The sequence below is a fragment of the Amblyraja radiata genome, chromosome 6 (genome assembly GCF_010909765.2).
Source record: "Amblyraja radiata isolate CabotCenter1 chromosome 6, sAmbRad1.1.pri, whole genome shotgun sequence".
Lineage (NCBI taxonomy): Eukaryota > Metazoa > Chordata > Chondrichthyes > Rajiformes > Rajidae > Amblyraja > Amblyraja radiata.
Window position 1 is genome coordinate 27129156 of NC_045961.1, and position 15156 is coordinate 27144311.

General features: G+C 40.6%; 1 protein-coding gene across 1 annotated transcript in view; it reads left to right on the forward strand.

Annotated features, from left to right (window-relative positions):
- pgr (progesterone receptor) overlaps positions 1-15156 on the forward strand; it is a 236494-nt gene that overhangs the window by 173161 nt on the left and 48177 nt on the right. Inside the window, exon 6 of the mRNA XM_033023424.1 lies at positions 7916-8218. Coding sequence (XP_032879315.1) covers positions 7916-8218 — 303 coding nt within the window. The remainder of the gene's footprint in view (positions 1-7915; positions 8219-15156) is intronic.

Sequence of the window (15156 nt, forward strand, 5' to 3'; positions counted from 1 at the left end):
TGGTATTGTGTTGGCTGCAGTTTGCTGTGGTCATAGTCATACAGCACAGAAACAGGCCCTTCTGCCCAACTCATCTATGCCAATCAAGATATCCCATCTAATGGAGTCCCATTTTCCCATGTTTGGCCCATATCCCTCTAAACCCATCCTATCCATGTACCTGACCAAATGTCTTGTTTTCCAAATGCTGTTATTAAACCTGCCTCGACTTCTTCTTCTGGCAGATTGTTACATATACCCACCACCCTCAGTTTGAAAAGGTTGCCCCTCAGTTTTTATTAAATCTTTCCCCTTGCTCCTTAAACCTGTTCCTTCTAGATTCCATTGCAATTACCTGATAACCAACTCACTATCTTTGATACCACCTAATTTAGTGCTGCCTATAATTTTACTGGCCATGCCTTGTATATTCCCATTCAAGTCATTGATAAAGATGATAAATAGTAATAGACCCAGCATCAATCGCTGAGGCGCACCATTGGTCACAGGCTTCCAATCGGAAAAAAACCAATCTTCCACTATCGTGCTCTGCTTCCTATTGTGATGCCAATTCTGTATCCAGTTAACTCTCCCTGCATCTCATAAGATTCATCCTTCCAGTGCAGCCTACCACATGGAGCCTTATCAAAGGCCTTGTTGAAGTTCATATAGACTTTGTCTGTTAAAAAAAGACACACAGAGCAGGAGTAACTCACCAGGTCAGGCAGTAGCCCTGGAGAACATGGATAGGTAATGTTTTCGGTTGAGATCCTTCTTCAGACTCGTCCCAAACCAAAACATCACCTATCCATGTTCTCCAGGGATGCTGCCTGACCCAATCAATTACTCCAATACTATGTGTCTTGTTTTATAAATCAGCATCTGCAGTCCTTGTTTCTAAACTTTGTCTATAGTCAATCCCTCATCAATCTCCTTGATTACTTCTTCAAAAGACTCCATCAAATTTGTCAGACACGATCTCTCATGCACAAAATCATGACAGAACCTGGGTCTCTGGAACTGTGAGGCAGCAGGTCTATTAGCCGCCTCAAACCCGGTATGTTTTCCAGCAGAGGTGTTGGGAAACTGAAGTAAGAAGACTCCCAACTGCTGGATATCATAATGAATCCATTGTTGGAGAGTAGTCAACAATGCACCATTGTGAATCTGTCGGGATGTTTGGGACATTTATGGGCACCACAGTTCCTGCTAGTTGTAAAAGGAAATGCCTTAATTCCACATCAACCATTGCCATTTCTTACTAAAATCCAGGTCAATATTCTTATAGTTTTGTAATAGCATCTTCAGATACATAAGTGACCGCTGTAGGTCAGAGTGATTTATTTGATGAATCGGTTGGTAGATGTTTGGGCTGTCCTCATGCTTGTCATCTTCTTGCATTCCTATGCTGACATGAATCATGCAGCAAGAACTACTAAAATAACCTTTGCATTCATGACCAAGGTCGTGCAACTTTTCGTTATTTTGGACACAGTAAAATTCAGAAGAATTATTTTTCCTAGAGACTAATGGAGGAATGTAATCAACACTTGTAGAAGCTGGTTAAACCTGAAGATAAAATCAAAGCAGTAGATATGCGAGTCCTTCATGGTCCCACACCAATTTGATGCCATTGTGTGCTTGGGTCATTCTTAGATTTCATGGTCTTACAAATCCATTGTGTATTCATTTTATAGGTGCGTCAGGACTAATTTCCCCACTAAGTCTCATTCAGATGAGTATGGGAAAGAGGGAAGTGTTGGCCTTTAGCAAATATTGCGATGTAGAGTTAATTCCAGCACAGATACAATGGCCTCATTGATTTTTCTATTCGACTTAACATTTTCTAGAGTATTCTTAAGGAAGTGGCTCTAGAAATCGTGCATGCATTGGTGATAATTTTCCAATGTTCTATAGACTCAGGATCAGTTCCTGTGGATTGGAGGGTAGCTAATGTTATTCCACTTTGTAAGAAAGGTGGGAGAGAGAAAACAGGGAATTATAGACCAGTTAGCCTGACATCGGTGGTGGGGAAGATGCTGAAGTCAATTATAAAAGATGAAATAACGGCACATTTGGATAGCAGTAACAGGATCGGTCCAAGTCAGCATGGATTTACGAAGGGGAAATCATGCTTGACTAATCTTCTGGAATATTTTTGAGGATGTAACTAAGAAAATGGACAAGGGAGAGCCAGTGGATGTAGTGTACCAGGATTTCAAAAAGCATTGATAAGGTCCCACATAGGAGATTAGTGGGGAAAATTAGGGCACATGGTAATGGGGGTAGAGTGCTGGCATGGATAGAGAAGTGGTTGGCAGACAGGAAACAAAGAGTAGGGATTAACGGGTCCCTTTCAGAGTGGCAGGCAGTGACTAGTGGGGTACTGCAAGGCTCGGTGCTGGGACCACAGCTATTTACAATATACATCAATGATTTGGATGAAGGGATTCAAAGTAACATTAGCAAATATGCAGATGACACAAAGCTGGGTGGCAGTGTGAACTGTGAGGAGGATGCTATGAGAATGCAGGATGACTTGGACACGTTGGGGGAGTGGGCTGATGCATGGTAGATGCAGTTTAATGTGGATAAATGTGAGGTTATCCACTTTGGTATAAAAAACAGGAAGGCAGATTACTATCTAAATGGCGTCAAGTTGGGAAAAGGGGAAGTACAACGGGATCTGGGGGGTCCTTGTACATCAGTCTATGTAATTAAGCATGCCGGTACAGCAGGCAGTGAAGAAAGCGAATGTTGGCTTTCATAACAAGAGGCATCGAGTATAGGAGCAAAGAGGTCCTTCTGCAGTTGTACAGAGCCCTGTGAGACCACACCCGGAGTATTTTGTGCAGTTTTGGTCCCCTAATTTGAGGAAGGACATTCACTATTTGGTTTACAAGGTTAATTCCCGAGATGGCAGGACTGTCATATGCTGAGAGAATGGAGCGGCTGGGCTTGTACACTCTGGAGTTTAGAAGGATGAGAGGGAATCTTATTGAAACATATAAGATTGTTAAGGGTTTGGACACGCTAGAGGCAGGAAACATGTTCCCGATGTTGGGGGAGTCCAGAACCAGGGACAACAGTTTAAGAATAAGGCGTAAGCCATTTAGAACGGAGACGAGGAAATACTTTTTCTCACAGTGAGTCTGTGGAAATCTCTGCCTCAGAGGGCAGTGGAGGCCGGGTCTCTGGATACTTTCAATAGAGAGCTAGATAGGGCTCTTAAAGATAACTGAGTCAGGGGATATGGGGAGAAGGCAGGAACGGGGTACTGATTGGAGATGATCAGCCATGATCACATTGAATGGTTCGAAGGGCTGAATGGCCTACTCCTGCACCTATTGTCTATTGTCTATTGTCTATTGTCTATTTTTTTTCTTCTAAAATCAAATGTTGCGGAAGTCAGGATTAAAGGGGATTAACCTTTACTGATCCAATCTGGTTATTATCAGTGTTTCCTGCACCTTACTACTTTATTGTAAAGTATTGCCGCTTACTAATCATAACATTTATTTAAATAGTTTATATGGTTTCTAAAGCCACTAAGATAGCTGAAGCTTTGATTAAAACAATTTGGTTGTTATTGCTTTCAGTATTTACAGACAATGGGCTACAAATGATTGCATATGGTACTGTTTTTTTGTGAATATTACAAATCAAAGTCAGTCATGTCCAGAGTATCACTCCTGAAATTTGACTGGACACATTTGGTTGCAAATTGCAATAGTGTCAATTACATCATTTCATGTCTATTGTGCTCTGAGTAATGCCGTTTCTAGGTGCCATGTTTTAGAACATTTAATGCTGGGGAATTTAGGTGTTGGTCATTCTGTTGGTCATGCACAAAGCAACCACCTCTGAACAAGTCAACTGCCCTTACCAACTCCCTCTCCTTCCCACAGAACTGAACCCCCTCCCCAAACTCATTAATCCCACACCCAAATAGTTTGATTCCCTCCTCCACTGATTATGCCTGTATTCATTGATTGCACCTTCCATCCCATTAAAGTCCTGAACCTTACCCAAGGTCCAAGTCCAGACTGCCAAACGAGACATCAACTTGATTCCCGACTTCTGATCACCTCTCACTGGCCACCTCACACCACAATTTTTTCTTATGCCTCTTACCCCCTCCTGATCCTTGGGCATTGGTCACTGTTGAATGGTGCTGTTGCAGGCCCACAAATGAGGCAGTCCTTGGTGTTCCATGCAATGATCTTTACTGTGTGTCGCTCCGCATCAATTAATTTCGACCCAACATTTTGGTAGCTGGCAAAAAATCTGTTACTGTTGTAATTGCTGTATCATGCCTGTGATGTACAGTAGTCTAATTCTCTCCAAGGTCTTGATATCACAACTTACCTTCTATTGCATGATGGCAGACTGAGGGCAATGCAAATCCAAATAGCATTAGTGTTATGTCTTTCACTTTTCCCCTTCTTGCAAATAATTGTACCATGGCCTGTGCCAGACATTTGATGCAAACTTGTTACCTCTGTAAAGTCGATCTACTGTGATGTCTGTATCACTGCCCATGCCAACTCAGCACAGATCAGGTATTGAACCAGGAACCATGTGGTGCATTTACTCATTGGGCCATTAGTTGCACCTTGTACTAATTTTACTGAAGCTTAGAATACACCTTTGCTCTCAATTGGCCAGTTGCTTCAATGTATCCTAAGGTATTATATTGTAATTATGTTTCTTGAGTGAGCCCAGTTTCCTTGACTTCTCTGTGTCCTTTAGAAAGTGCTCAATCATGCTACCACATCTAAGTACATCTATTTTCTTACACCCCATTTTAATCTAAGATACTTGAGTATCTGGGAGTACTAATGGAGTAAATGTGTTAGAACTGAACCATTCAGGATATAACTGAATGATCTTGTTTGTTTCCAGCATTCTGATCTGGATTATGTGCATTGTGGCCTTTGGCCCACATGTAACTTTATTTCTACCTGAAGTTGTTATCTGTAAAAGAGCAAGGCTGTGTGCTTTCAGAAATCCATTTTCAGGGTCCCATGGTACCACTAAACAAATAACATTGTAATTTCATTGGGAACAAATAAAACCAACCCTACCCCACCTAACTTCTTGTAGGTGTCAAAATACATAGGTTTTTGTGGAATATTTTTTATTGTCTGAAGAACAAAGTTTTTAATCTTTTTTGGAACTGTGTAGCCTGGCCAGGGGTGGATTGATGAATCTTACGTGTGAACCATGATAGTCAGTAAAGTAGAATATCCAAGAGAAACTGGCATCAAATGGACTAAATGCTGCTTTTGTCTATTACACATACATACGATTTCCAAAAGACACTTGCTGGAAAGCAACCAAGAGTGGAAATTCTGACCCTTCCCTTCTACAACACAGATGGGTGGACGAGGCCAATTTTATTGCTCCTGCTACTGTCTTACCTGAAATATCTGACCTGCAGTTGGAGTTGAAGGATTTGGAAGGGGGGGAAGGGGGAAGGGGTTTGAGACCAAAGGTAAACATTCCAAATTGGATTACTTGATCTTTTATACCCTAAAGAACGTCCTCCGGGGTCTTGTTGCAGTTCACATCCGACACAAAATGGCAATATGATCATGATCAACATATTAAAAAATCAAACTTGTTTTCAATAATTCTGTGGTGGCAAGTAGTGACAAGAAAAAATACCAGTTTCTCAATGATGGATGGGGAAGTAAAAAAATATATACCATGCCCACCATCAATCCCTTCCATGACCTTCCCATTAACTCCACTGCAAATCAAAGCCCAACTGGTCTGGATTCCAACATGGTTGCTTTCTCAGCCTGTGTCAGCTTTTCTTTAAACATAGGAGCACTGAGGATTGAGAACTAATGAAATAGCCCAGGGAATGTCCTTCCTTCAGTACCGTCAATTTCCCAGCATGAACTAATGTGATTCGCATGACTCTGCTAATTTCTCCCGAAATCCCTTACTTGCTATATTCTTGCTAACATCTGTGTCCGTGAAGCATTTTGCATATACTTTGTACGACTACAACTTTCCTTCTTGTGCAGATATGTCTTGTGCTCCTTCTTGACAACAATATTCATGCCTTAACTTTGTCCACCTTCTTCCAGACCTTCTGCCAGGTCGTCCTCTGAGTCGTGAAGACAATGCTGAAAAACTGCCATGCTTTGTGCCTACTTTACAAGTTGGAGGGCTTGCCTCCCCCCATGAAAAAAAATGTGGTTGCTTCACTTCATGATGGTGTCTACAGGCAATCGCAGACCCTCATCATGAAAACTGGCTTTGCGCTACTAGCATTTAACTAGTTTTAACCTGCATTGCGTGCTGTGCGGCTTTTCAAAAGCTACGAGGGTCAAGTGGCTCTAACTGCTTCAAAAGCGCAAATGTCTTTCATGCAGATCTATAGCGATTGGCTGATATTTGTCTTTGCCACTTCCGACATCGCACTGTTCACTTTCTGCATTTAGGAATGTTGTGTGCTTGACTCCAATTTCAGTGTGATAATAGCAAAACAGGCATTTTGCCAACTTTTTGATGTTTCAGATAAAAACAGGCCTTCTCTTCCATAATGTCCCTGGATTAATAAATAATTCTAAACAAGAGTTGCTGAAGTCCATGTTTTTCTTTCATGGCAACTGTGAGTTAATTAAAAATAGTTTTATTTTTTTTCTCTCTCTTAAATATCAAGAAACTGCGCAAAGTGATAACCATGTTTTTTTGTTCTTATATGTCAGTGCACTAACAAGGAGCCCAAGTGGCTAGTGCGCATTGTAAGCAACTGTGAAAATTGCCATGAATGCAGAAGTTAAGATGATATTGGTATTAAATATTTGCTTTTTCAAACCGAAAATGGGATGAAAATATTACTGCGCAATTTTCCAGGGTGGAATTTACCGAATCAAGTTTTTGGCGCGTGGAAATTTTGCGCCGGAAATGTGAATTAGTAAAATCTACCTTTAGAGATTCAGAGTGTATCGTAAGTGAATGGCTTTACAGAGATCGCAAAATAACCGATGTTTACACAAACTACATGCTACACACAATGAAGATTTGCCAGGCATCAGAGAGTTTTCCTCCCTGACAGCACCATGCTGATTTTTTGCCCTTCCTAATTCCTGCATTCATCAGCTAATTCATCCTCTTCGTTATTTTAAAAAAAAAAATCAAAATTAACCTCAGAAAGAATTCCAAGCAATGGAAAGTTTAGAGGCAATTTTCAAAAGATATTTGAGCTTGAAACAGTCACTTGCATCTGGGTGCACGTGTTTATCCAGCTGCCTGTGACTTTGGTCAGCTCATATTCTTCCCAAATGGCATCAAGGCTGGTCTGGATGCTGATGTACAGTGTTCTCTATGAAGGCAGTCACTGCCCCTCCCATAGCTGACTTCATCAGAATGGCTCCCTGCAGAGAAGGGAGACCCAGAATCAGGGTCTGAAAAATTGAAATGAAAATAAGGACTTCTCCTAAGAGGTAAGAGATATTTAAATTTCCTTTTGTTTTAACAATTGCCTAGTTAGGAAACATATTTTAAATTGAAAGCGAGATTCCCCAATGTTTTCTTTCTCCTTAAGTAAAGTTATATGAAGCTTCCTCCTTGAAATAATAATGCTTTTGATCTCAGCCATATCGTCTCAAATGAATTTTTTGCCTCGTCGGAGTCAAAGTGCTGATGTCTGGCAGCATCACTTTTCATTTCTCTTTATATAGCTTCACACAAACTATGATTTACCATTATGTTTAAGCGACAGCAGACTATTCATTTGTCTGTTCAAAGGAGACTGAATCTGGAAACCGAGGCAGTCGAGAAAAGTGAGATCAAAACAAAATAAAACACCAACGAATATAGGCGTTGGTTTGTGCAGTATAAGTCTGTAAAATGAACAGTGATGAATACTGTGTTAAAGGTCCAGTCATTGAACAGGAAATTATCTTTTGTTTTTCAGCCCGAAAGCTAAGGAAATTCAGTAAATTAAAGAACATCGGCAACAACCCATCTTCTCTGCAGTCCGAAATGACACTTTCAAGTGTCAGTCCAGTCGCAATGCCAAAGATCACATTACATTCCGCTGGAGGAGTCCAGTTCACGCCGACACTCGTTTCCATTTTACAGATAATTGAACCCGAAGTTGTTTATGCAGGCTATGATAACAGTCAGCCGGACTCGTCTAACTATCTGCTAACCAGCCTGAATAGGCTTTGCGAAAGGCAGCTTGTAGCTGTTGTTAAATGGGCCAAATCTGTACCAGGTAACAGTATGTGTTTAAGTGAAAAAATTCCAATCATTAGAGAACATAGTGCGCACTACACTGTTTTCGTTCCCCTTTTTGAGGATGTTACAATCATTACAGTGATAGTTTTAACCTGTTGGACAGTGGAACCTATTGTGAAGCCAACTCTCACCATCAAATACTCTGATCTGAGGTAAAGCATGGCCAGAGCTAAGTAAAACGAACGTGTGGTTAATTTAAAGACGTTTCCCCTGTCCCCAATTTGAGCTCTGTACTTGTAGACAAGTGTCATTTTGGTATTCCACACCAGCAAGAATATGAGTTAACTCATCAATTGCTCAAGTAATTCATTTGCTATGATGCCAGTTAAAATCAGCCCAGATACCTTTGGTCCCAGTTATGGTGACGTTTTCAAACTTGATGAAATTTCATCTCCAAGAATGGATTTTGAAAACCAATATGTTCTTTATCCTGTGATACGGTTTGTCAAGTCACCTATCTACAGCAAGATGGAATTGGAGATGGAGTTATCCTGCTTTGATTCCATTATCATCAAGGGTTAGCTTAATCTTATACTGTGCACCACATTTGATAATGCCCAGAGATAGTCAACAAAAGAGAGAGGAAAATGAGAGTTAGTACGCTATTATGGTGCTGCTGACTGTTCCGGAGTGGAGAACAAAATCAATGCAAGCCTGGAAGAAAATCGTTTTGCTTCCTCCAGTTCACATAGTGAAGTATGAGCCAATGAAATAAAAGGCAGTAAAAATCCACCAGAGAAAAAAAATTAAAAAGCAAACAATAACATTTTATTTGGAGATTGACTATTGTCATCTTGGATTGCCACCAGAATAATCTTAATAATCTCCAATTCGAAATTCACTGAAGATCTTATTGGATATTTAATAGTTTCAAGATGCCATATTCTGTCCCAGAATATAAAATTTCAAGTTTAGTGTCTTATTTGCAGCTACAAAGTGATTTACTTTGTCAGCTGAAAGTTAAGTCTTATATAGAAAGAAATAATATGGAGAAGTAGTTGAATCATTTGTATTTCCTGGACAGATAGGATCCTAATGACGAATCACATTGACAGACGGTATGATGGTATGCAGGGGTGGAGAGGTATGTAGATCAGAAGGGGAGGGCTACATATTGTTGTTCAATCTCTGACGCACACATATTTTGAGTCTTGATTTCTTGTTGGCAATCTACTTTAGATCAACAATGTTCTCATGAACTCAAAGGTTTCATATAATTGGTGACTGCTGCATAAAATCGTGCTTTTTTTAAAAATCCTGGGTCATTTTGACCCTCTGTTCACTATATTTTAGACTCCTAACAAATGTGTTCCAAGTTCTTCAAAGCAATTTCTTTTTCTTTTGCTTTAAAAAAAACACAATGGCTGGATTTTTTTTTGCAGAAGCTGCTTACTGCAGTTGCATTTTTCCACAGCCTGATGGTATTTTTCACTGGAACCTGTGCAAAGTGGGGTTGCTACTTTACCAATTAAATCAGGAATTGCAGACAGAGACTGAATCAGAAGGTGACAGATAGGATAGTTAATTCAATCTCAAATCAAGAGGCCTATAAAGAGGAAAAATAAGATTGTGTGTGAGAGAGAGAAGAAATATAAAGAAAATACAAAGAATTTATTAGAATTAATAACAGTAACTAAAATTTAAGAGTCATAGAGTCATAGAGCGATACAGTGTGGAAACGAGGCCTTCGGCTCAACTTGCCCACACAGGGCAACATGTCCCAGCTACAATAGTCCCACCCGCCAGCGTTTGATCGCTGGTCGGCGCGGACTCAGTGGGCCAAAAAGCCTGTTTCCACGCTGTATCTCTAAGTCTCAAGTCTAAAGATACGGTGACAGAGTGGTGCCTGTAGGAAACTATAGAGTCAAAAAGGAATATGGAGCTGGAGAGGTTTAGATGTGGATACGTATATAGATGTAGAGAGGCATGTAGAAGTGGAGAAATATGGAAGCAGAGAGGTACATGGAAGTGAAGATGTATATAGAATGAAGAGGGGTAGTTTTGGAGCAGAGCTATGTAAAGGTGCAAATGTGTGAGGGTTAAGGGAATGTGGAGGCCGATCGTGAAGCAGCATCGAGGCAGTTGGAGCAGTAAAGAGCCAGACTGGTACATAGTGTTCGAAAGGATGTGGAATAGGTAGGTATGAAGAGGCCAGGAGATAAAGAGCACGAGAGGCAGATAGAGTCAAAGATCTATATGGATGCAGAGAGTAGACAGAGGAGGAAAGGTATTGAGGCAGGAATGTCGGAAGAGGAATACTGCCGCCCAGAGGCAGAGATGCAGGGAAGTGAGGAGGAGGATAGAGATGAAGTTTATAAAGATGGAGAATTATCTATAAACAGAAGGTAGACACAAAATGCTGAAGTTACAACGTTATTCAGACTGAAGAAGGTTCTCGACCCGAAATGTCACCCGTTCCTTCTCTGTTACTCAGTTACTCAGCATTTTGGGTCTACCTTCAATTTAAACCAGCATCTGCAGTTCTTTCTTATACTATCTATAAACAGAGGTGCATATACAGTTGGAGAGACATATAAAGCAGGAAAAATGGATAGAGCCAGGAAGATAGAGAGTTAGAAAGGTAGAGAAGTGAAAAAGAAGCAAAGATTTAAGTCCAGGGCTATATAGGTGGAAAGAGGTGGAGAGATATATAAAGATAGAGATACAGGATGATGAGAGGAAAGGTCCTGAGGTGGATCTTGCCCTTCTAGGGACAGATGGAGGTGGAGATGAAGGTAAAAGTAGAGATGTAGGGAGAGGCAGAAAGCTGTGGATGTGGAGATGTAGAATATAGAGGCTGAAATGTACAGAGGTGGAGCTGTGCAGAGATGTTTTGCGATATAGAGTGACAGAAAGGCATAATGTGAATGTATGTGGAAGCAGCAATGCATCGAGAGATGGAAAGATATCTGTAGAGAATGTGATTCCTGGAGCTGCAGCAGAAATATACAGAGGTGGAAAGATTAAGGAACTGAATATCAGTTTCTATCTCAGCAATTACAACCAACCAAACGCAATGTTGAATTCAACAATTTCAAATACCCAGCCTTTCCTATCCGTGTCAAAATTGGCCAGTTGTAATGTAAGGCTCATAACTTGCAATGTTAACTTTTTTTTTCTCTGTCCATTAATTCTATCTGATCTGCTGTGTATTTCCAGCAATTCCTTTTTATTTCAGATGACCAGTTCTGCATCTAACAGTTCCAGCATGGTTTTTTCTCATCTAACTGCTCTAACCCATAGCGTTTCCTCTGTTTACATTCCACCAGGCAGAGATGTTGTGCTTAACAATCATTCAGTTCCCTCTCCTATTTGGCTCTAAAAAAGAATGTTCCATTAACTTTGGTTAACCCCCCCCCCCCCCCCCTCTCCCTGCAATATGCTTGCTTTTTTTTTTAACTTTATCTAGTTCTAATGAGGTATCTTTGACCTGTAACACCAAAACATCAGACCAACCAAAAATGTCCTGTATTTTGTTTTTACCTTAAAATGAGGGCAGTTTGGAGAAGGGAATGGAGTAAAAAGAGAAAGTTCTAAAATGGAATAATAAGAAGGGTTACGGTGCAAGGCAATGGAAACACAGTTTAGTTAAAGAGCATGTATAGCACATTGGCTGGATGGCAGAAGGCAAAGGGTGGCAATAAAGGGGGCATTTTCTGGTTAGCTGACAGTGACTAGCGGAATTGCACAGGGGTCAGTGCAGGGGCTGCTACTCTTCACGTTGTATATTAATGACTTGGATCAGGGGATGGAAGACTTTGTGGCCACGTTTGTGGATAATATGAAAATAGGTGGTGGGGCAGGTAGTGTAGAGAAAGCAGGCACTCTGCAGAAGGTCCTGGACAGTTTGGGAGAGTGGGCAGAGAAGTGGCAGATGTAATATAGTGCAGCAAAGTGTGGAGCCATACATTTTGGTAGTAGGAAAAAAGTAGACTATTTCATACTGTAAATGGGGAGAAAATCCAGAAAGCAGAGATGCAAATTACAAGAATGATCCCAGGAAAGAGTGGGTTAACATATGATGAGCGTTTGACGGCACAAGGCCTGTATTCGCTGGAATTTAGAAGAATGTGGTTAGACCTCATTGAAATGCACCTAATAATGAAAGGATATTATTTGGTGTCCAATATAAGTAACATATGACATTCTTATCTGCTGCAGCTTAACAGATCCATAAACGCAATGCACATTGATAATATATGGTAATCAAAAATATAATAAATTAATAACCATAATACTCGGTAACCATAATAGTGCAAAAACCAATGTCCGTGGTGTAACCAAAGGCACAATCCATAGAAGGTCATAGAACCTGAGGTTATTGTTGTGCATTGTACAAAAGCATAATGGTTGTTGGGATTTTGAATCTGTTGGTCATGCTTTCCTGGTTACAGTACCTTTGATGATATTGGCTGCCTTTGTGAACAACCTCCTTGATGCTAGGGAGGACAGTGCATGTGATGGACCAGGCAGTGTCTATCTGTCTCTGTAGTCTCCTTCATTACTGTGCGTTCAAGTTACTGAACCAGGCAGTGGTGCATTCAGACAGTATGCTCTCTACCATATACCTGTAGAAGTCCAATAGAGTATTCATCAACATCTTGAATCTCCTCAACCTTCTAATAAATAGAGCTGTTGATGAACTTCCTTTGATTTTACCATTGTGCTGGGTCCAGGACAGACGTTCAATGATATGCACACCAAGGAACTTGAAGCTGCCAACTCTCTTCATTGCCGTCCCATTGATGAAAGCAGGTTCGTGGATCAACAATCAGCTTCTTGTTCTTGCACAATTCAAAACACAATTGTTGTTTTAGCACGATTCAATCAGACTTTCAATATCCTCCTGCACCCCAATTCATTGTTACCTGCTATTCATCCAACTATGGTGATATCATCAGGGAATTTAAAGATGGCATTGGAGCTGCGTCTGGCTACACAGTCATAGATATAGAGAGAGTAGAGCAGGGGACTGAACACACAGCTTGAAGTAGCCCTGTGTTCATGGTTATTAGGGGAGGAAGTGTCATTGCCAATTTGTATTGATTGTGGTCTGCCATTGAGAACGTTTAGGATCCCATCACGTAGTGATCACCAGAGACCCAGTTCTCTGAGTTTGATGATATGCTTGGAGGGGATAATGGCATTGGACATTGAGCTATAGCTGATGAACGACAGTCGGATGTACCTGTTCTTATTGTCCAAATGGTCTACTGCAGGGTGGAGTCAGCAAGTTTGCATCCCCTGTTGATCTTTTGTGGAGGGAGGTGAATTGCAGTGGGGGCAGGTCCTTGCTAAGGCGGGAGTGAATATGCATCATAACCAATCTCTCAAAGCACTTCAGCGCCATGGACATCAGTGCCACTGATCAGTAATTATTGACATATCACCTTCCTCATATTGGACACCAATATTACTAATATACATTTTAAGCAGATGGGAAGCTCGGACCTTATTCACGAGAGCTTGAAGATGTCTGCAAAACCTCCAGCCAGTTAGACCATGCAAGTTTTAGGAACATGACCAGGTACACCGTCAAGGCCGAACACATTGGAAGGATTCACCTTCATGGAAGATCTTCTGACATCTGCGTTTGATCTCTCACATGTAGAGGAAACCACATTGTGAGCAATACAGCACATTTGAAGAAACACAAAAGATTGTTGCTTCTCATGTAAAGAAGATTTGGAAAGATGAGTGAGGATAGAAAAAGTGTCTGTTGACAGTTGCTGACATTCATTTCAAATTACTAGCTTTTGAGGTTCAGATGCAGTAAACATCATGTACAGGCCTCAGACTAACAGGAAGGAATATGCTTCATGAGTAAGAAAGAACTGCAGATGCTGGTTTAAATCGAAGATAGATGCTGATGATTGCACTTTGTTCAATTCTATTCACAAGTGTTCTGCAAATGTAGCAATCCCCATCTTCTTGCAGCAAGACATGAGAAGTGTGTAGGAAGGAACCACAGATGCTGGTTTAAACCGAAGACAGACACAAAATGCTGGAGTAACTCAGCGGGACAGGCAGCATCTCTGGAGAAAAGGAATGGGTGACGTTTCAGGTCGAGACCCTTCTTCAGACTGAAGCTTCATGAGACCTAGTTTATTTTATTTGCCATTGCCAGCTAATGATCCCTAATGTACAATACCTTACAAATCCTTTATGTTTCTAATAACTAGCTCAACAGTTCGATGTTTTATTAATTGTGCAATTAGCATTCCTAGCTTTATTCTAATTTTCATGAAAGGTTCAACATTTTTGTTTCATTAGCCATAGGATTCAGATGCAGTGTGATTGGCTTGAGAAGACAAGTAATAAGGCAGTCCCCTGGGCTGACCTCATGGTGCTTATGGACTGAGGATATTTTTGGAGATTAGTAAAATAAAAGTAAGAAATTAGCATAGAATAACAAAATAAATTAAACATTTACTAAAAAAAAGGAAAGTATGAGTATTTCAGAATCATTGGAAGTGTGTGGTGTTCCAATTAATTCAGGACTGGGACCATGTCTGTTACTGGTTATATTTGGATATTAGATATTAGATTGGATATTGGCTGCCAAGATTGCAGCAAGAATTTCCAGATATAGCACAATAGGAGATATTATTAATTCTTTAAAATGGGAGGATCTGCAAAGGATAATAGATAAGATGGCAGCATCATGAACCAGGACAGCATAGAATAGGTGGAGAGAAGTAAGAGAGACCATTGAAACCATTAAGTCTGTTCTCTTTCAAAGGACTCCTGTTATTTTCTCCTATTCCCACTCCATACATTATTCGGTTCCCTTTTGAAAGCTTCTATTACAGGTTCATGGACAGGTCAGGTTTATAGAGATATGGGCCAAAAGCAGGTAGGTGGAACTAGTGTCGCTGTGACATGTTGGCAGGTGTGGGCAAGTTGGGCTGAAGA